Here is a 22,887-nt window from a genome sequence, read left to right as displayed (position 1 = left end):
ACTTCCATATGAATCTCTCCTCTGCCGGTCTAATACAGAAGTTATCTGAGGAAATATCTGTCTGTAGGTGAGTTTTTAAAAATAATGGACGTGTCTTCATGAGTTTTGCAGTCAATGAATTCCAAACAAATTTAGTGAAACGTTTTATTTGTGGTTCGAATGTAATTGGTAAAAATGGTAGGTAGATATCTGAACAATGTTAATGCTAATAATATTTAAAAACCGCTGATGCTGCAGCTTTATTTTATTAATCATTGTTAACTTACATCAGTGTGTTGGCCGGGGAGCTTCTGAAATCTCCATATCTGCGTGTCTTTTACGACGCACATCTAGAAAACTCCGATAGCTTTTAGAGAACGTTTGCACATGCGCATTAATGTGTTTAACCACCGTCTAACTCACAAGCGCAGATTCACCAAACCAGCGTGCAGTCCGTCACACATCTCACATCATTTACCTTCATTCCAGTGGCGGAGCCAGACAATTTCCATAGGGGTGGCCAGACTGAGACCATTGCTCACACAGGGGTGGCACAGAAACTGATACCTTTTTTTATGTGGTCACTCACTCATTTACCTATACAGGCAGTAAGTGCCATGTAGAATTACATCACGAAGAATAATAAGCTTTTTTTCTCTCTTCATTTTCCCTGACAAGTGAAAAACCAGAATATAGCCTATAACCTTAACATTATGAGGAAGAATTTCAAAGCTATTCCTTTGCAATACATTATCATTTGGCTGCCAACTTGTGTGTAATGATGAGACTCATTTGAACCCCAGAACATGCTAGTGTGAATGCATGGAAAACAAATTTAAATTTTCTTTCAACAATATGATACAGACTGACCAACACTATTAAGCCAAATCAGCATTGAAAATAGTCTTTACTTTTAACAGCCTTCTACAATGCTGGAGCTTCTTAAAACGGAATATATTCTTTTAAATAGAAGTGTTATTTAACTGCTATTAAATTGTTTTCAAACAAAATCCTCCCAATTAGGCGGATAACCGCCCAATCTGGCAACACTGGAACGCGCAGAGCCCGGTTGCGCCTTTATTCGTAGCTCGCCACAAATACTACTAAATAGTAATAGTAGTACTAGTAGCACTATGTAGTACTGCTTCTGTAATTGTGTTGGTGGTTGACCTTTATGTCGTGTATTACTGCACGGTTTTGAGGGAGAACTACTTCTTTGAGGTGCGCTGTTGAATTGCGTCCCTGTGTGCAGAAATGCTTCCGCAAAAAAAGTTGCCGGCAAAGCGGTGATGGGGGGGCCGGAGGGGTGGCCGAAGATTCATTTATGGTGGCCATGGCCACCACTGGTCACCCCCTGGCTCCGCCCCTGCTTCATTCTGTAGTAACGAGTAACGAATTTACATATAGCGAATGTAACGGAGTAAAAGTACACAATTTCTTTAGAAAATGTAGTGGAGTAAAAGTGAAAGTTGCCGAAAATTTTTATACTCCAGTAAAGTACAAATACTTCAAAAAACTACTTAAGTACTGTAACGAAGTATTATTACTTCGTTACTATACACCACTGCAAGTATACAATACCAATTCTTTCCCGCCTAGGTCTTAGCACAGGGTCAGCCATTCTAAGACAACAACCTTACCAATTCTCTACCCAATGGACTCCCACTGTCACTGGCCATTGAGGTTTGTATATGGCATAGGTGTAGCCAATAAAACAGTAACACAGATGCAAAAATATTGTAATGCACCCCTGTTCATGTGGCAGTATTTTCCTGATAAGCAGTTAAAATTGGCATTCAACCACACTAAGAAATATAATAATGTATAACTCCAAACTTTTCCTATCAAAGAGTGTGCACACTTGTGTTCATATGATATTTTACATTTTGATTTTTAATAAATTAGCACAAATGTCTAAAAACCTGCTTTCACTTTGTCATTGTGGGCTATTTTGTGTAGAATTTTGTGACAACAATGAACTCAATCTGTTATAGAATAAGTCTGTAATATAATAAAACGTGGAGAAGGTGAAAGGGGGTTGCTGAATTGACTGTATATTTATAGCAATTTGTCTTTATTTAACTTCAGAGTTAGCAACTTATTTACATCTAACTTTCAGATAACTGCAAATGCAAGTCTCTGCACTGTGAACCAAAGACGATAAAACACAAAACGTAAACCAATAATTTAAAGCTTTTAGCTTGAATGTTCAGGTTTTTAATTTTAGTGACAAGAGAGCAGATTGATGAAAAAAAAAAAGACAATAAATGCATGGGTGGCACGGTGGCTAAGTGGGCAGCACTGTTGCCTCACAGCAAGAAGTTCCTGTGTTCGATCCCCAGGTGGGGCGGTCTGGGTCCTTTCTGTGTGGAGTTTGCTTGTTCTCCCTGTGTCTGTGTGGGTTTACTCCGGCTGCTCCGGTTTCCTCCCTCAGTTCAAAGAAATGCAAGTGAGGTGAATTGGAGATACAAAATTTTCCAAGACTGTGTTCGATATAACCTTGTGAACTGATGAACCTTGTGTAAAGAGTAACTACCGTTTCTGTCATGAATGTAACCAAAGTAAAATGTAAAACATGATGTTAAAATCCTAATAAACAGACAATAAATGCAAGCATGTTCAGCCAGTATAGTCACCCTACAACAGCAATAAATTAAAAAAACTTCATGCTTGTGTAAACATACCAGTAAACAGTGCATTAGGTTTGTGCGAAATACATATACACACGTCTTTGTGGTTTGTTTGACATTAATGCAGGATGCTGCACGAGCAGAAAACATCCTTGATAGTTTTTCTACATCCATGGAGCTGTGACAGAAGTTTCTCTCTGTACCTGCAATGTGTTTCACAATATGAGAAAGTTCTTTAACATATTTTATATTATTTCAGTTATAATTTCATGATACCTAATACACATCAAGATGCACACAGAACAACTTACTTTGTTTAACTCAGGGAAAAGCTCCAGAATGACTATATCGAGCAGGATATATGTCAACTGCAAGAAATGTAACACAGATGTTAAATATACAGACTTGTATTGTTAGTATGTGCAGTGATGCCAAGAATATAACATTGGTAACCTGCTTATTGAGAATTGGCTGCTGAAGTCCATCAAAAAGAAGCTTTATTCCCTCATACTTTGCTTCCTCTCCAATACATTTACCAAGAATATCTACCAGACAAAAGCATCAATCTCATTTTAATTTAAAACAAAACAATTTCATATTGATTTAAAACACTATATTTGTCATTATGTCTGAGACAGTCAAATGTTAGCAGGGCTAAATGTCATGCTTAAATAGGTTTATTCTTATCAGCACTGTGGTGGGTCCAGTGCCACCTGGAAAACCGGCGCGTAAGGCAGGGATACGCCAATACTCACACCTCTCCAACTTAAGTCTACAGATAAACCACTTTATCTGGGGAACATAACCTTTTCCAGAGTACAACCTATTCAACCAAGGCTGAATTATTTCACCACCCAACCACAGTTTAGATGCCAGTGACATATTTAGAGTGCTGTGCATAAGTAAAATCCACCATTATTTCAGTAAATGAAAGCAGAATAGATAAAGAATAAGAAAGACCTACACTACAGGTTACATACAAGGTAGTAAGTTTTAAACTAGCATCACTACCACCTTGCTTCTGTAAAATATAGTGAGGCTTCTGCCCCATACTGACAACCACTGTCTTAATTTTTCAGTTGTTGGAGAATACAATCTCAAAATTAACCGCTATCGAACCTGGAATGTAGTTTTTCATTTCCTCAAATGTCTTCTTGGCCCTTTTTTGCTTGTCTTCATTAGGGCGAGGTTCACTGTTCTCACAAAAAACAGCATCTAGAGAAAAGTACATACTGCTAAGAGCAATATTATTAAAACACAATTTTAACTCATTTCATTAAGGGCAATCCAAAATCAATACATTTAAGAAGGTGAGACTATAAATATCTCTTCTTTGTGGTGGTTAATATATGTAAACGAATTTCAGTTTATATTTGCATTGTGCTTACTGTTTTAACTTTATTAGAATTGAGGTTGTAATATGATTACATAATACCAGTAGCATTGTTTTACGACTGTAATAAAACATTTGATCTGATATACATTGGAGTTGTTCCAGTATCAGAAAATAAAGACACCAGCCAGTTAGAGCAATAAAGTTTTGTTTTTAAGATCAGCATACAGTAATACTATTATCTGTTACCTCTGAGCAGAGTGATGAGTGAAACCACGCGGTGCTCCTGAAACAGCTGGTCTAGTTTGTTTTGCAGGTAGCAGTCAGTATAGGCTTCCAGAGTATTTTTAAATAGAATTCGTCCACCCATTAAAAGGTGATGTAACCAGTCAGGTATATGAAACACCACACGTCCTGCCAACATTTTGTAACATGATGAATACATTAACAGCAATAAACAACACACCTTTCTAAATTCACTTGTTTTTGTTAATCAATGCTATAATTCTAAAGCAATGGTTCTCAAACTTGCTGACAGAAGTGTAAGGAGCATTAAGCCTGTTTAGTATTATGCTTTTCTTCAACCCATTATAAGTAAATCTCCAAGTTAAAAATTACTAAATTGTTTTACAATTATTTGGCTGTTTTTAACACTTGCTAACCCTAGCAGTGTTGTCTGTGCTGAACTTAAAATCAGTTGTGTGGGTGGCTGATGTGTAATCCTCCTCCATGGCAAAATGCTTTTATCTGGTACCACAAGTCAGTATAGTTTGAAAATCACTGTACTTGAGTATAAGAAACATCCTGAATAGTGGAATAAACAGAATAATTTATATATATCATTAGAACAGGATAAACAGAACAGTTTATATATGAGTACTTGGCTGTATTAATTAGGACTTACCTAGAAACATTAAATAATCATAAATTCCTTCCACAGTGATCATCTCCATAAAGTAGTTTTGGTTGTGCCTCTTCTCTGTAGCCTCAGATCGATTTGCATTGTTTCTGTACAGGTCATTAAAGAGCTAAAAAAAATAACATATTTAAAGTAACAATTCAGTAACACAGACAGAACTGAAAATAAACATTTAAAATAATGAGCTTAAAGGTGCACAGACTACAATTTTGGCTTTAGAAGTTCTGTTTTAGCAAAACAAAATCAGTAGATCTCATTTTCCCTCTGTAAATATTGTACACCATACAGCCAAAAGTATGTGGACACTCGTACTAATTATTAAGTCCAGGTGTTGTAGCCACACCCATTGCTAATAGGTGTATAAAATACATTGTAGAAAATCAATTATACTGTATGTCTCCAACATTGTGGGAAAGACTATTTACTGTTTCTGTGTGCTTGCACACAAAGTAAGCTTCATAAGGACATTGTTTGAGAAGAACAATGGCCTGCATAGAGCCCTAACTTTGAGAAACCTTTTAAGAAATTGGAAGATTAATTGTGAGCCAGACCTTTTCGTTCAACATTAGAGTCTGACCTTACAATTGCTCCTTTGACCAAATGGGCATACATTTTTATAAAAAGCTTTAAGAGGAGTGGAGGCTTATACAGCATTAAACTCCATATCAGTGTCCACGGTTTGTTTAACATCAGTTGTCTGCATACTATGCACTAGTCATTCAGGAACAGCCATCGTGTTTGCAAATGTACGTTGTAAAGATTACAAATGCAAAGGTGTACAAAAAGGTGAATGATGGGCTTCTGGGGATGTGTCTATAACTGGGAAAAAATGGTAACAAACCAGACCATACCTATGTTTTTAAGTAATATTTTTGTTTGTTTATTGCACCAGTGTTTTCCAGATATTATTATTCCTAATTAATTAATTACAACAATACAATACTGACCAGTGCACATTTAATAAACTAATTGTATGAAAAAAAAACTTTAAAAACCTGCCTTTTTGTCATTCTCAGATGTAGGACTGAGTATCGTGAGTTCAGGTCGGCTGGGCTTGGGCTTCGGAGACTCACAGGAATTAAAGAATGCCTGAATGAACGGCTCTAGGTGCTGTCCTCTCTTAATGCAAGAAAGTAGATGCAAATAAATATGATAAATAAGTCTCTGAAATTACATCACAGGTCACCAAATTATTACATTAATTATATCATGGACAAAATCAACAAACCTCTTTGATTAGTTTGCTAGGCACAGATTTGATAATCTTCCCTGTATGCAAAAAATTATAGAGAAGAAATTTATTTGCTCTAATAGAAGAAAATAAATGTTGCGATTGGGTTGCAATGTTTTCAATCAGTAAATAGTATTAGATGCATGAAGGTTTAGTACCAAGATTGACATCAGGTAACATCTTGTCGAGAAACTGAGACCCCACACTGTGAGGGGAGAGGAAGTCCGCCAGCAGCTGGCTGTTACTCAGCTCAGGATGTTGCAGAAGTTTCTGATACAAACACACACATTATGCACAAGCAACGATTAAATTATGCACCCACTGCTTAAACAGTATGTATTTTGTACCCTTTGAGCCACAAGTCTGGCTCCTCTAGATGCACCCCTCAGAACTCAATAAAGACAGGTACTAAGGCTCTTTTCTGTACTACCAGTCAGATGGTGGAATGCACTTTCCCTGTATGTTCATACAGTTACTTCTTTTGACATTTTAAAAAGACAACTAAAGACCCACGTCATCAAGTGCATAATTAAAAACTAACATTGCACTTAAGAATGTCTCCTAATTTAAAAATAAAAAACCCTACTTTTCTTCTAACAAAGCAGCATATTTCATGTTTTAGCATATTTGTATACTTATACTGTTGTCTACTTGTACTGGAGACAAAAAAAAAAGAAATAAGAGCATCTTCTAAATGCTGTAAATGTATATGTACATCTGTTTTTATTACCTGCAGGTATTCCTGAAATTCCTCACGCTTTGATGTTAAAAACTCATAGTTTTTAGGTCCAATTATCCTCTTGGAAGGAAGCTGTGCATCAGGAAATGAGCCTGATTTTAAATAACAGAAATAATATACATTATTAATTATATAATAGAAAAGATGCCACTTCACAACTGATTATCTTGAAATAAAGTTAACCCATCTAATGCTCATCTTATACATACCATGAAACTCTGTGAGTTTAGACTCTAGAACATAAAATTCTAGGTATCTTCTGTACACAGACCAATGTTCTGGCTCATGACCCACTAAAAGAAAGCCAACAAAAATGGTTTTGAATCATTGTATAGTGTATATTAACATAATAAATGTCATTTATTTTATCATATAATAAAATCTTTTAATACTAAGATATCAAATGCTTTACCTGCTCTCCTGTCATTCCTCTCCACATCTATGCAGTACACTGGAATCCTCTCCTTCTTGACCTCATCATCAAACAAGTCCACATAGGGAATAGTGATGCTCCAGGCAGTCAGGTCACGAGGCGTATTCGGTGTACTAATGGCCTCTAACGGCAAGTCATCCTCCATAACCATGATCGCCTCCTCCACCTGAGTGTAAAAGGTTGATTAAGGTGAATTATTATTTGATAAAAAATTACATATTTAATTGGGTTTGTGTTTAATAGTTTAAACGAATTACAGCACACATTAGCCAGTGTTTACAATGGCTTTTTTAGCACGTTGATTAGAAGTACAATTCACAATAAGAAATAGGTGAATAGTATAGAAGTTTTTAATCAATTAAGTAACTAACTTTTTATTGTCATATAACTAACTATAATAAGCTTTTTGTTATTTGCGTTGACTAAATTACACGTGAATTCATAGTTATAAATAGTCCACATTTAGAAAGCCTTAACAATAATACAGGTTTTCTCATATCAATTCTGAGCTTTTTTTATAAGAACCAAATTAAAGTTAAAAGTAATTTAAAAGTAAAAATTCTAAAAGTTGTACTGCTAGAAAAGACTTAAAAAAGAAGATGTTAGTAGGATTTCTTATTCTAACAACAGCCTTTTCTTAAAAAACAAAACAAACAAAAAACCCTTTACCAAATATGCAGATTTTACTAACCATGTCATCCTCTCCCTCTGCCAGTCCATAGGAAGGCAACATGGCCCCTTCCATGGTGGTACTCTTGAAAACCCCCTTAATCTTATTGCCGATGCGACTAATACCAAAGGATTCTCCTCGCTTTGATGTGTTCCTGAAGAGAACGTAAAACATTTAATATATTAAGTGAAACCCACAGATTGGCATTTTGTGGTTGTTTTAGAGATAGTAAACTTATTTAATATGAATGCTACATTAACCTTTTGGTCACATGGTGGTCTGATATACAAATGTGGTGGCACACGAATGTTACAAAGTTCTTTGCAAACAAATATAAGTTAATGATTTATTATTATTATTAGGAGTAGTAGTAGTATGATTATTATTAGTAGTAGTACAAGTAATTGTATTGTTATTAGTAGTAGTAGTAGTAGTAGTAGAAGTTATTGTAGTATTATTATTATTATTATTATTAGAAGTAGTATTAGTAGCAGTAGTAATAGTAGTTATTATATTTTTATTATTATCTGTAGTAGTATCAGTATCAGTAGTAGTTGTTGTAGTTGTAGTAATTGTAGTATCAGTAATATTGTTATTATTAACATTTTTGATAATGGTAGATATCCACTTTTTATCTAGCTGTATGGTGTTTAATTAGGTTTATTCAGGTTTGGTTATGGCAGATTAAAAATATTTCCTTTTTTAAAGCCCACACTAACTGGCTAAACATAACGCAGCTGCCACACTAATTAACATAAGAGCACAGTTAAATGTGTAACTATCTACTGTAAACAATGTGTTCTAGTTTTACAGACACTGTAGTTATTTTAGGAGCTACAATGAATTGCTGACTACATTTCCCAAACTTCCCTGTACTGTTTTGTTTATTCTTTACAAGATGGTGACCCCCTATAGACAAAAATATTTACATTCTTGACAGTTTGAGTTTATTTAAATGAAAATGGTGTGAATTTATCTTGATGGATTTTCATAATCTTAGGTTTTTACTTGGAAATAATAAATGACTCGATAATTTTTAACATTTTCTCAAAAGCTCTGGAAGTAATGGTACTGTGAGTTATATTCACACTTACAGACACATTAAAAGAAGTTATAAGCCTCAGCATGGTTATTATGCTGAGATCTGCACACACAAACACACAGACACTGCAGGTAGCACCCATGCACACAGGGCAGCAGGACTTGCGATAAACCCAGACTTAATTTTGTTCAGCAGTGCACCAGGCATTAGAGTCAAATGGAAAGGTAAAAGTGGATAAATGGATGGATGGATACTCTAGGCTCATGATATAGTCCGACTCATAGCTACACTCAGAGCTAATGCCGTAGGGTGAACAAGGCATCAAAGGAAGGACAAAAGAAGCACAGTCCATGGTATGAGAGAGAGACAGACAGGATTAGTTATATAGTTAAGGATGAGGAGTTTTGTGTAAGATGTTGCACCGAGTCAGAAATTGTTCTTGGTCACAGATTCTTTGCCTTAGACATTTACATTTGTGGCAATTAGCAGACACAAATTCGACTTACAATTATGATTTAATACATTTGAGCAGTAAGGGTTTATAGTCTAATGGCTTAATAGCAACCTTCTGATTACTAGTCCATCTTGCTGAGTTATCACTGCCCTACAAGCATAAGCCTGACAAAAGATTAGGTTCCAGAGGGCAATGGCAAAAATGTCTTTGTAAATTTTATCTACACAACTCGGATCTGAAGTTCAGTAAAAAATAATCATAAATGAGGATGAGGCATTAATGGAGACAACTGCAGGTAGCAATGTTATTTTCCATTGTGTTCCATGTACCTTATGGGTAGCATTACATGGAGAATGGAAAGCTACTGGTTCGCATGAGGCTAGCATACTTACCGGATGTCATCCAAACTGACGCTATTTCTGAAATAATGGGCACAACAAATTAAAACTGGCCTCAGCAAACACTATACCCCAAAAATATGAGCCCCAAAACAAACTACACACAGACATGGGAAAAAGCTCTTTTGAATTACTTGGATTTCTGCTGATTGATTAAATGTGGTCTAATATTTACCAACATCAACTGAAAACAATCGGTAACAAAATTTAAATATTACCAGAACATGTAGGCTAACACCCTCTTCAACAGTCAAGTATTAGAATAATAATATCAACAATTATTATAAGGACTAACCAAGTTAACATCACACTATCTCAAGCAAACTGCAACTGCATAATTCAGTACAATTAGACATGATGTGGCATTGACCCAAAGTATGACATTCCGGAATGGTGAAACATTTCAACTTGTTCTACAAGTCCGATCAGCATCAAGGAACTATTACTGCTATAAAAGAAGGTTTTAACCTGGTTTTACCAGGTTATTAGTGCAACAGGTTGCATACCTTTTTCAGTCTGGACGTGAATGCGTCCTTAATTGACATGTTTAACTTTTTAAGATATGAAAAGTCGAAAAATAGTTGGTGTAGTATTAGTTCCAAGCAGAAAAGTATGTTTGTTTGTTTGTTTATTAGGATTTTAACGTCATGTTTTACACTTTGGTTACATTCATGACAGGAACAGTAGTTACTCATTACACAAGGTTCATCAGTTCACAAGGTTATATCAAACACAGTCTTGGACAATTTAGTGTCTCCAATTCACCTCACTTGCATGTCTTTGGACTGTGGAAGGAAACCGGAGCACCCGGAGGAAACCCACACGGACAAGGGGAGAACATGCAAACTCCACACAGAAAGGACCCGGACTGCCCCACCTGGGGATCGAACCCAGGACCTTTCTGCTGTGAGGCGACAGTGCTACCCACTAAGCCACCGTGCCACCCCCAGAATAGTATGATGAATTTATACAGTATGATGACCTAGATGAACATTAAACTACATTGTATATTGATATTTCATTTTGTACTTATTCTTGCAACTGCAATTTTACAGAGGAAAAAGTCAATAGTGCAATTAACAGATGTCAAGATAGTAGAATAACAGAATATTAATTCAAAACACATTCAATGAATGAATGTTATTTAAGAGACTGGAAGAAGTATTTTGAGCTCTGACTTTATCTACCAAAAGGTTTTGAGAACTACATTACATTCATATGAATAGTAATTCCAATCTCAAACTAAGTGTGGCAAGCAATCTAACAGACAAAGTAATCCTGACCAAAAATATTTAGTTGTACAAACCTGCCAAGTCTAGAATTCCTGGTTGGGGACTCAGCTCCTCTCAGAAGCTGTCTAAAATACTAAGAAATAAGAAGAGATGAGAGGAGAAAACAGTAGAAAACCAAGCAAAACAAAACAGACCTGACTATAGACTTCAAGTTTACTATAAAGATGCAAGAAAAGTTTGTGAACTCTTTGGAATTAACCCAATTTCTACATTAATTAATTCATCAATTTTATGATCTAATCTGTTAATAAAGCATTGTCCTAAAAGTTTTATGCAGCACTCAGGTAACCTTTTGCTAACAGCAGCAATGTTTTGTAGTGTTCGTCTATTAACACTTTTAGTTAATGGTCTCTCATCAACCCAGCAAGTTCTAGAGATTTCTGCATGTCCTTTTATATTCTTTAGGACTGCACAGTGTGCTGTTGATGTGACCGTTCCAAGGTGCTGAGTCAAAGAAAGTTTTATTTTTAAACATGCAGGTCTTTAAAATTACGTTTGCAGCTTTTTCAGCTTCTCTTATTTATTAGTAAAATCTTGTAAAATTCGTGTTGATATGAAAATAGTTCACATGATCTTACTTTTTATTTATGCATTTTCTCCCCATTTTCCTCCCGATTTAGCACATCAATTTTGTCTTCCACTGCTACCAGAGATACCAGATTGCATCCGAGGAGAGCACGTCGCTGTACACGCCTCTTCCGACACGTGCACAGCCCTCCTCTTCTCACCCATGCTTACTGCACAGGCGTCTCTTCCGCCAATCAGGGTCCTTACACAGCGTATGAAGACCCACCCACCCACACATAGTCCGGCCCCCAGCCTGCAGATACGGTGGCCAATTAGTATCTGCTGCAGGCACTGCCAATTATGCCCGCTAGAAGGCGCCCAGCCGACCGGACGCAACACTGAGTTCCGAACCGAGGAGTTTAGAAACTCGGTGCTGGTGTGCAAGCGGAATATCCCGCTGCGCCACCTGGGCGCCATGATCTTACTTTCTAAACTCTGAGTACGTCTTTTATCAGACAGGGCAAATCTACAGCAACGTTATTGGTATTTGTAACATCTGACTTTAGAAAAAGTACTCAAGCCATCCTTAACCCTGCTGGAAAACTGCTGGCACTTTCCAGTCACTACTAAAGTCACTTTGTATAAAAGCTTCTGCTAACTACTGTAAACAGAATTGTTACCTCATCACTGTGGCAAAACATGGGGGTAAAGACATTCTCCAGCAGTGAGAGAACATGCTCATAGGCCTCAAATAGACACCGCATAGTCTGCAGTTTCACAACGTCAGCATACGAACCCTCTGCAACTGATGTGCGAAGAGAAACAATCACACATGTAATCACATACAATTACAAATCACTATTTTGTGATGTATGCCACATATGGTTCAATTTTACATTTTAAAGACATGACTGGAGTTCAACAATTTACATTATTTAACACCTTTTCATCATTCTTAATTAGTAACTTACTGTTTTTGATCTCCTCAACAATAAAGGGGTCAAAGCGAATTTTGTCCACGCTTTCATCGAGGCAGTATGTGTCATATATCTTTATAACCTCTTCATGTAGCATTAGCTTTTCAGCATCTGAAAGTTCTGGACGAAGAATCTTATCGTTGAACTCTTCTAAAAATATAGAAAATAATAATATTTAAAACAAAAAAAAGAAAATGTATATACACACAATAAATATTGTATGTCTGTATTTGGGAAACCTTACCCACAGTCAGGCAGAATTGGAGGACATGAACAGCTCCCTCTTGCTTAAGAAAGTTCATGAAGCGAAAAAGTAGGTCCTGCTGCTCTCGTATTTCCTTAAGTTCTAGCTTTAACACCTGACATTAAGAGAAGAGATATACACCTTTACTAATAAAATCAAACATCAAGAATTCAAAGAAAACTATCTCATTTCTTTTCTTAATATAAGCACTATGTAAATCTTTTTAAAGACAATAAACACAAATGTTGGCAGATCTAGAAAGTGAAAAGCTAATGCATGAGCATAAATGTATAATTATCTTTTTTATACATTTTACCCCATTTTTCTCCCAATTTAGCGTATCGAATCTGCAATGGCATCTATCCAATGTCATTCAAGGAGGGTGTATATTCGCCTGACACACACACACTCCAACGTGCACGCAGTCCACCACTCCCTTTCTTATTCACTTATACTTTGGTGGATTTGTGGGTGAGGTTGGCTTTGTGTACTTTGTGTACACACCCCGAATTCTGTGCTCCTCCACTTTCTGTATAGGTGCCCTGGGCAATCAAGGTCCTTACACACTGTTGATAACCCCACCTCTTAGTCCGGTCTTTCCCACCCAGCAGACTGAAAGCCAATTTTGTCAGAGCCAAGACTCAAACCAGGAGCTCAGAATCTCGGCACTGGTGTGCTAGCAGATTATCCCGCTGCGCCACCTGGGCGCCCGTAAGTGTATGCTTTTAACCCAAATTTTCAAACCCTATTTATTTATGTCATTCCCATAAATGTTAAAGCAGGTGGCACTTGAGTCAGGTTGAGCAGTGAGCTAAACAGTCTGTGTCTGAAGCTTTCAAAATCAATGCATTATGCAGTACACCAGTCTGGAAGCATCTGCACTCATCGTGTTTCCTATTTATTTAGACATAAATCTGGCAATGTCTGATATATTTTGGTCTACATAAAATCTGACATTTTGATATGACAGCAAAAGTTATTCTATGTCCTTGAAAAAGATTTATCTGCCTAAAATCCAAATGAACTTCCCCTCTGCATTTTGATAGGTCCTACTGCATGTGTGGAAAAGCATTTAATCTCTGAAAGGTTCCTGTATCCTTGAAACGTTAATGTTCTCAGGCTGTGCTGAAACACTTAGATGCATTAAATGAGAGATCAGACTTACTGAGGACTTATTGTTGCGTACATCTGCATACTTCTGCAGGAACGGGACAAATGCAGATGCAGGTTCTGTAGCAGCTTCTGGCTAAAATAAGATATTCTATATTACATTAATATACATACACAGAGATACATTTTAGTGGATTTAAGCTTATCAACAGTGTCAGAAATCCCATACGCTACTGACATCACATTTGTCACACTTGTCTAAGATTCCTCCTGTTGATAGATTGTGTAGTGTGTGACCACCTATCGCTGACCAGTCGTGTAGTGTGAAAACCACAACAACTTAAAAGACTCCCGATTTCAAGAGATCAAGTTGTGTAGTGTGAACTGTACAGCGATCTGAACAACTTGAAAGTCATGTAGTGTGAACTTGGCATTAATTTCCCTGCCAACCTGAAGTCTAGAGGTCAGTTTTTCTTTGTGTTCTAAGGACTACAAGTTTCTGCTTCTGTCATTCAAGGACTATAAGTTACAGGTCTTTATTCCCTTATTATAGGCTATGACCATCTCGTTTTAAAAATATGGATGACATATGTGAGAAATATATTTATATTCCAAATAACAATTCCTAAACTATCTGTTATGATTTATTATGCCAGCCAGAGGAGAATCCACCTTCTCTTTTAAAGCTTGGTTCCTCTAAGGGAATTAACTATTAACTTAATCTTATTAACTTAATCTTATATAAAAAATAAATGTTTATGAACCACAAATGGAACAGCTGTAAGATACTGATTTTACCATGTTTAACTTTTGTCTTGAAGCATTGGCAGAAGAAGTATATTTGGAAAGAAAAGTCAAAATATGACTAGGTATTAAAAAGCTCTGTAGGTTAGGATTTGACTGATTTAATTACCGTTGTACTAAGATGTAAAGTTTTACACTGTGGTATGACCTGAGCTTTAGAGTTAGTGGCTAACACAGAATCTAGCAACCGCATATTAACCTTGATTAAATTTAAATTTAGTCAGTGCTGTGAATTTTAACAAACGTATGGTCTGTTTACACCATTGTATATTTCATATCAGTTTTTGCTCTGAATCAGTTTTATTCTTAACCCCCTTATGTACATTAGTAATTGTTTTTAGCCTAAATTTTCTGTTCCATTTTTACTACATTTGAAAGCGAGAAACTTCCTTTAGTTAAATGATCAATGACCACGCCAATGGCAGGTTTTTATAATAAAAAAAAAAAGAATAAAGTCACTAGAAGGAACAATTAAATCTTTTATTGTTCTTTAGTACCTGTTTTATCCTGATTAGGGTGGCTGCGATACATCCTAATAAGGGACAATCACCCATTTACTCACTTACACCTTGGAGTGTGAGTGAGTGCAGTCAGACCACCCTCTGGCATATTTTTGGAAGGTAAGGAGAAATGAATGTACCCAAAGCAAACTTATATATGCATAGACCCTGATGCTGTGAGGCACCTGTGCTACCCTCCTACACCAGCAATGAATCATTAATCCCAATTACTTCTGTGACAATTATTTGTCAACAAAATTAAGATAATTGTGACAGGAATAATTACTATTACTGACTTAGTAACTGAACAGAAAAAATAATTCTTACTGGTGAGTTGTCGATGAAAATAAGCAGCAGGTGATTCACGGTATCCTAAAAAATCAACAGAAAAGCACCATTAAATTATAGTTGCACAAATGCCATCACAGAAACAGCTGTCTTTTCAGTTGAAACTCACAGGATCAGCCAAGTAATCCATGGAGGGAAGGAAAACAGAGCCAGCAAGAACCTCTCTTATCAGAAGAGTGAGAGATCTGGAAGAAACAAAGGCATGCAAAAACAGGAGAGGAAAGTGGAAGAATGTTGCTTACACCTATAGTGAAAAAGACTTATTACCTGCAGTCAGTAGCTTTTGGAGGCAAAATATAAGGGAAGAGCATCTCAGTGAGCTTGCGCAGGTAAAGCAGCTCATCCCTCCTGCTGCGTAAAGCCATATGCAGATCAGGACCAAACTCATCTAATGCCGCCTGCTGCAAATGCTCTGAACTTTTCACTACAACAGCACACATACACACACAACAGTAAAAATTTTGAATATTCACTTATTTGTATGGTTTAATGTAGTTTAAAAAAAAAATGTTTACATTTAAATATTGTATGTAGGCCAGTGGTAGCCAAGTGGTTAAGGTTTAGTATTAGTAATCAGAAGGTCATTTTGGTTTTAATTGATTGAAAGTTGCTTTGGATAACACAAGCTTCCACTAAATGGCATAAATGCAAATGCTGTTGTTTCAAATGAAACATGTAAATGTAAGGTGTGTAACAGACTTTATACGTATGTTATTATCTGCAAACATAGGCAAAACATTTTGCGAAATAACTAATACATATTCTTTGTTTATGTTCCTTGTAATGATTTAACATCATGTTTGTGTTTAGCCTGTTCATAAATTTGATTTCCATGCATAAACGATCAATTGTTGATTGAGTTGCAAGCTACATTCCCAAATTTTTCTATGATGCTCTAAAGTGTCAACCAGTGGTCTGTAAGTACATTGTATAAATTTAAATACACTTGTGTGATGAAATACCTTTTTGTCTTGCTTTAGCAATAATTTCAATGTGTTTCATGGCAACTTTAAGCAGTTTGAGTGTGATTAAAGATGGAATATTAACCTGTAAAGCAAACAGCATTGTTTACTGTTAGCAGTGTAAATACAGGATGCACAATTTACATAACGGTTTACCCCAATTGTATTTTATGTCTTTATTAAACACATTAATAAGCCTAGTTTAGTGTTGAGAAACACCTAGACCTGCACAGAGCCCTGACCTTAACCTTAATACCTTTGAAATCAATCGGTACTGTAATTTGACAAACTGTTTACAAATGAAAAAAGTACTGCTGCTATCAGAAACTACACTAAACTAACCACATAGGCAGCGGTAGCTCAGTGGTTATAGGGCACTGTACTGTTTATTAGAAAGTTGTTGGTTTAAGACCCACCACTGCAAAGTTGGACCCTTTAAGCAAGGTCCTTAGCCTTTAATTACTTGCTTACTTACTTAATCTTTAGTCACAACTGTAAGTCGTCTTCGATTAAAGCAACTGCTAAATGCTGTAAATGTTAATTGGCTTTTATAAAAAACACTGATCTTTAAAAAATCAGTGCTCTACACTAAATGAATAGTTTGTAATTCTAAGGATAAAATGTACTGGAGGCCTAGATTATAACCTTGTCACAACTGTAAAGCATGGTGAAAGGAGCATGATGGTTTGGGATTGCTTGGCTGCCTCAAAGCCTGGACAATCATTAGGGGAACAGTACTGTACATTCTATGAAAAAATTTTACATAAAATTTTAGACCCCCAGGAAATCACCTGAGAATTAGTAAAAGTCTGATAGTGAATAGTACATATAAAATAGGATTTGTCTACTTTTGAAACCCAATAGAGATATTATGACATGACCTGAAAAGAGCTGTTTATGCAAAAAATCCAACAATGCAAGATTTCACTACTTTTTACATTTTACATACAAATGTTTACATACTTTGCTACAGACAAAAAATAAGTATATACTAAAATAGTGCATTACTCTCTGTGCACGGCGGACCAACACAGCTACTGCATAGCGCAAAGTCACTCTGAGTTCATCCACAAATGCTTCGTCATCTGTTAAATCCCTAAAAAGCAAAAATCCTTTTATTAGAAAACAATCACTTTTTAATTTAATAAATTAACAAGTAAAGAATAAAACAATGTTATTAACACACCTGTACCAGGGATATATGAAGTTTTCCAAAACGAGCTCAAGAATCTGTGTAAAGATCAGTAAGTAACAAAGTAACACAAAAAGCAGATTATTTCGAACATTTCAAACTGAGACATTTACAAGTTGCCAAACCTCTGAAAGAGACGTGTCCACTTTGGAGTGCACATTTAGATCTATCCATGGTTGATAATTTTCAAGAAGCAGTGTTGGCCTAACAATATGAAATACAAATCATTCAGTAGCTCGTTGAGGGTTAAAATCTAAAATCCAGGATGAAACATGCAGTTTGCTGTATTACCTGTGTCTTTTGCATTTAACTTTCCCACAGACAGCACAGCTCTGAGCTAAAGGAAACAATTCCTGATGGTCTGGCTGTATATACAGATAAACAATAATACATTAAATACAAGAATAAATGAAATACCACCTTATTGAAATAACATTATAGCTTAGGCAGCTGGTAATAATTGGCTTACCTTTTTCTTTGGTTTTATTGTTATAAGTATATTGGGAAGTAGAGTCTCTGGCCCTAAAGAGCAGTAGAAGGTAACCACTCCCGCTAGGAATGACCAGAAAACTATGATAATGTGAAGATACCTAAAACACATATTAGTAAAATGGTTACTTAAGGTAGAAGGTAAAATTCTGTATACTTTTAAATGCATTAAATCATTCCATTTGTTCCTATTTTTTCAGCTTGGTAAGAAGAGCTAATTTAATGCACTAAAATACTATAGTAATTGTGGTGTCTGCCACATTTGTAAAGTCTAAATACCTAATGACCTTGTTATATATTAACTGATTTATTAAGATATATTATAATTTATTATAGGAATGACAAAGGTTGTAATATTTCCAGGGAGTGAAATTTCCAGATTTTTCTGTTTTTTTTTTTTAAACCTTGTGCTAACACTCAACAACAATGGACTTCCCCAAGCAGGTGACTACTATTCAAAAAAGTTAAAGTACTTCCATTTCTCAATGTTCAAATGTCATTAAGAAACTGATAAGAATACACTAATATGTGTTAGTAGACAAAAAGAAGAATCTGAAGAATCTGTCATTAGTTCACTCTCTTGCATCTTTATTTAACTGAAAAAAACTACAAAGAGAAGATTTCCCTGATCAAATTCATTGTATTTAAATACAATGTAATATGTTATATAATATGTAATATAAAACACATTTACAATTTCATGCTGCAATACATGTCAAAAGATTTGGGACGAGGGAAGATAAGAGTGACAGGAGTATTCAAGTCCAAGCCTTCCACAATAAGCAGATGAATTGGTAACAGGTGAGGGAATCATGATTTGGGGATTGGCCAAAGGCTCAGTTGTTACAAGAAAAAAAGAGAAATAATTGTATTCATGGGTGGCTCAGTGGGTAGAACTGTCACCTCACAGCAAGAAGGTCCTGGGTTAGATTCCCAGTTGGAGTTCTTTCTGTGTCTGTGTGGATTTCCTCCCACAGCCCAAAGACATGCATTCAGGTTCGTTGCAGATGCTAAAATCACCCTAGGTGTGAATGTGTGTTTGCTCTGTCTTGGAGCTGGACCCATGATAAAGTGGTGGTAAAATAAAGCAATATTAATATAATATTCTCAAAGCCAACAGTATTTCACTACGGCCGAGTGCCGTAGTGCCTTTTATACAACAGTTTTTACAAAATAAAGAAAGAAAATAAATCAAAGAAGCCCTGAATTTCATATTAAATATGCTTTAATATTGACAATACCTTCCGCCAAAAAGTAGTTCCACAACGAATATAAAGTTTAACACTACAAAGCAGACATCCCAAGTTGCAAAAACTCATTTCAGGGAGGTAAGAACAAGAAGAAGAAGAAAGCAAGAACCTCTGAAGGGAAAAAAAGAAATAAAAAAAACCTCTCGCACACACCAAAGGCTATGGATGAAAACAGAACTACTAGGAGCTGCTAACTGGCTTAACTGTTCGCGTTACAAACACATTAATGTTCCCTAAATAGTGCACTAGATTGTGTATCAGATCATGGATATACAGGGGTTGGACAAAATAACTGAAACACCTGGTTTTAGACCACAATAATTTATTAGTATGGTGTAGGGCCTCCTTTTGCGGCCAATACAGCGTCAATTCGTCTTGGAAATGACATATACAAGTTCTGCACAGTGGTCAGAGGGATTTTAAGCCATTCTTCTTGCAGGATAGTGGCCAGGTCACTACGTGATGCTGGTGGAGGAAAACGTTTCCTGACTCGCTTCTCCAAAACACCCCAAAGTGGCTCAATAATATTTAGATCTGGTGACTGTGCAGGCCATGGGAGATGTTCAACTTCACTTTCATGTTCATCAAACCAATCTTTCACCAGTCTTGCTGTCTGTATTGGTGCATTGTCATCCTGATACACGGCACCGCCATTGGATGCACATGGTCCTCCAGAATGGTTCGGTAGTCCTCGGAAGTGACGCACCCATCTAGCACAAGTATTGGGCCAAGGGAATGCCATGATATGGCAGCCCAAACCATCACTGATCCACCCCCATGCTTCACTCTGGGCATGCAACAGTCTGGGTGGTACGCTTCTTTGGGGCTTCTCCACACCGTAACTCTCCCGGATGTGGGGAAAACAGTAAAGGTGGACTCATCAGAGAACAATACATGTTTCACATTGTCCACAGCCCAAGATTTGCGCTCCTTGCACCATTGAAACCGACGTTTGGCATTGGCACGAGTGACCAAAGGTTTGGCTATAGCAGCCCGGCCGTGTATATTGACCCTGTGGAGCTCCCGACGGACAGTTCTGGTGGAAACAGGAGAGTTGAGGTGCACATTTAATTCTGCCGTGATTTGGGCAGCCGTGGTTTTATGTTTTTTGGATACAATCCGGGTTAGCACCCGAACATCCCTTTCAGACAGCTTCCTCTTGCGTCCACAGTTAATCCTGTTGGATGTGGTTTGTCCTTCTTGGTGGTATGCTGACATTACCCTGGATAAAGTGGCTCTTGATACATCACAAAGACTTGCTGTCTTGGTCACAGATGCGCCAGCAAGACGTGCACCAACAATTTGTCCTCTTTTGAACTCTGGTATGTCACCCATAATGTTGTGTGCATTGCAATATTTTGAGCAAAACTGTGCTCTTACCCTGCTAATTGAACCTTCACACTCTGCTCTTACTGGTGCAATGTGCAATTAATGAAGATTGGCCACCAGACTGGTCCAATTTAGCCATGAAACCTCCCACACTAAAATGACAGGTGTTTCAGTTATTTTGTCCAACCCCTGTATGTTCCCTACATAGTGCACTAGATAGTGAATTAGACAATTGGTTATGTTCCCTACACAGTGCGCTAGATTGTATATCAGATAACGGATTTAAAACGCGACCGGGAAAAAAGGCTGTGTTGCCTGCGTGTGCGTTTGTGTGCATGAAGCTTGTCGTTAATGGCAACGCGTCAGCGGAGTAATACCATTGTGGTGTGAAAAGACCGTGCTGTTATCACGAATATCAGCACGTTTGGAACGCTTCTCAACCAATCAGAGTGTAAGGTCGGAACTACCTGTTGTATAAAAATAAATAAATAACAGAGACTTAGAAGTAAATAGAATTTTGTATAAAGCTCTTTTGAGCCTGTTGGGACAGTGAGACTTGAGAGTCAGTTCACAAACATTCCATCAATACATTTCTTATTACAAGTCTACAGTAGGACGTGTTTCTGGCTTGTGGCACTGCTTTCACCACGTCTCTAACCAGGATAAAGTGATTTTATTTTAATCTGTTTTTGGACCATCTGCCATCATAGGTGATTTAATTTATAATAAGCTATATTACTGAATAGTATGAAATACCGTATATCTTAATAATTTAACAAAACTGATATTAAACGGGTTCAGCCATGATCTGAAAGTATAGAATAAAGCTGAATGTAGCCGGTACCTGTTCAGCAGGACAGTGGACAGAAGCAATAGGACCAGCAGGAAGCAGAAGACAGGATACTGGCGACCCACCTCTCTGCATAACACCAGTTTCTGCCTCGTTCTCCGCAAATAAACAGCCAGAACTGACATGTTTGCAACTACCAGAACCAAAATTAAAGTCAGTGAGCTGCCCTGCCTTCATTTACACAACTGTGTTCAAGTATCCGGATGTACTTGTACAATCCCTACTGTACTTACCCAACGAGAAGCAGGGCTGTCAATTACTTATTTTGACAAATGTATGATATAATTTCTTTAATTATATTAAAATTATAATAATAAAGTGCATTTAGTGTTTATACTACACAAATTGCATTAATAATGACATTGCATTATTATTTTATAAACTGGTCGCCATGCACTCGATGCTGATGCCTCATAACGGTACAGTGCGCATTCAGGGTTTGACAACAAACTACGTCAGATCCGGTCGACAGCGTTACTACGGGTGTGTTCGAAAACCTAGGGAGCTGCCTTGCTGTCTTACTGGCAGCTGACTTAGTAGAGAGGATTCTAATAAGTTAGTGACTTATAAGTCAGGTTATTCGAACGCACTACTTAGATAGCGATAACATCGGGTTTAGCATTTCGCGTTTAGCATTTCGCATCTCGCCATTAAAACCAATAAACTGAGGTAGCACAGCACGCTAACGTCAATAACATCTCCCTTCATGTACCGATAACGGTTAAATTTCCTGACAAGCCCGAACTTGCAAATAAAAACACTCGGTACAAGTTTATACAAGTTAAAAATCAGTAATATTTTATTTACGTTTAAAAATAACTCCATTCGTTTCAACGACCCGTCAGCCATGTTTATTTTTCTGTGAGAGCCGACCCGCAATGAACGCTGTTGCCTTGATCACTAAGGCAGCGTCGGAGCTCACTCGTTCTTGAGCCAAAATAACATTGAAATATGAAGATGCCTCAGAAGTGTGGATTTTAAGTCATCTAGGATTTCGAACAGCCTCCTTCTCGGGAGCGCGCACAGGATGACGTAAAATTCTGCCTATGTAGACAGCACAGTAGCTTTTCGAACACACCCTACGGCTCCCAGTTTCAGGAGTCGATTCCTCAAAACAAACATCACGATTCCGTAAGAAAATAAACTGAACAAAAAACATGTTTTATTAAAAATACGGTTATAATTTAAGTGCGTATTACAAAACA

General features: G+C 36.9%; 1 protein-coding gene across 4 annotated transcripts; it reads right to left on the bottom strand.

Annotated features, from left to right (window-relative positions):
* Window positions 1-2,165: 2,165 nt before the first annotated feature.
* LOC134324907 (sorting nexin-14-like) lies at window positions 2,166-22,087 on the bottom strand. 4 transcript variants are annotated; one of them, XM_063006817.1, is made up of 30 exons: window positions 21,916-22,087; window positions 21,677-21,815; window positions 18,234-18,354; window positions 18,056-18,129; window positions 17,890-17,968; window positions 17,759-17,802; window positions 17,581-17,668; window positions 16,573-16,657; window positions 15,878-16,034; window positions 15,720-15,795; window positions 15,590-15,634; window positions 14,014-14,094; window positions 12,849-12,963; window positions 12,599-12,754; window positions 12,308-12,432; window positions 11,135-11,193; window positions 9,823-9,849; window positions 7,956-8,088; window positions 7,244-7,430; window positions 7,041-7,124; window positions 6,823-6,923; window positions 6,251-6,362; window positions 6,090-6,130; window positions 5,861-5,980; window positions 4,847-4,970; window positions 4,192-4,356; window positions 3,729-3,824; window positions 3,063-3,154; window positions 2,921-2,977; window positions 2,166-2,812 (listed from the first exon to the last, which is right to left on the bottom strand). In XM_063006817.1, exons 2-30 carry the CDS (start codon window positions 21,805-21,807, stop codon window positions 2,774-2,776), a joined length of 2,814 nt encoding a protein of 937 aa, XP_062862887.1. In that variant the 5' UTR covers window positions 21,808-21,815; window positions 21,916-22,087; the 3' UTR covers window positions 2,166-2,773. The 4 variants fall into 4 exon arrangements, with proteins under 4 accessions (XP_062862887.1, XP_062862888.1, XP_062862890.1 ...); XM_063006818.1 differs by lacking the exon at window positions 9,823-9,849; XM_063006820.1 differs by lacking the exons at window positions 16,573-16,657; window positions 17,759-17,802; window positions 17,890-17,968; ... (2 more) ...; window positions 21,677-21,815; window positions 21,916-22,087 and having other exon boundaries at window positions 17,581-17,669.
* Between the last annotated feature and the right edge of the window lie 800 nt (window positions 22,088-22,887).

Source organism: Trichomycterus rosablanca, chromosome 13 (assembly GCF_030014385.1).
Source record: "Trichomycterus rosablanca isolate fTriRos1 chromosome 13, fTriRos1.hap1, whole genome shotgun sequence".
NCBI classification, from domain to species: Eukaryota; Metazoa; Chordata; class Actinopteri; order Siluriformes; family Trichomycteridae; genus Trichomycterus; species Trichomycterus rosablanca.
This window is presented reverse-complemented; position numbering and strand designations above follow the sequence as displayed.

Bases quoted from the DNA above. Each gene is read 5' to 3' on its own strand.
- LOC134324907 (XM_063006817.1), bottom strand. From the start codon at position 21,807: ATGTCAGTTCTGGCTGTTTATTTGCGGAGAACGAGGCAGAAACTGGTG. The intron at 11,194-12,307 runs GTAACAATTCTG...CTTATTTCTTAG, and splicing joins TGTTTTGCCACAGTGATGAG to TATTTTAGACAGCTTCTGAG. The intron at 2,978-3,062 runs GTTACCAATGTT...CATTTCTTGCAG, and splicing joins AGCCAATTCTCAATAAGCAG to TTGACATATATCCTGCTCGA.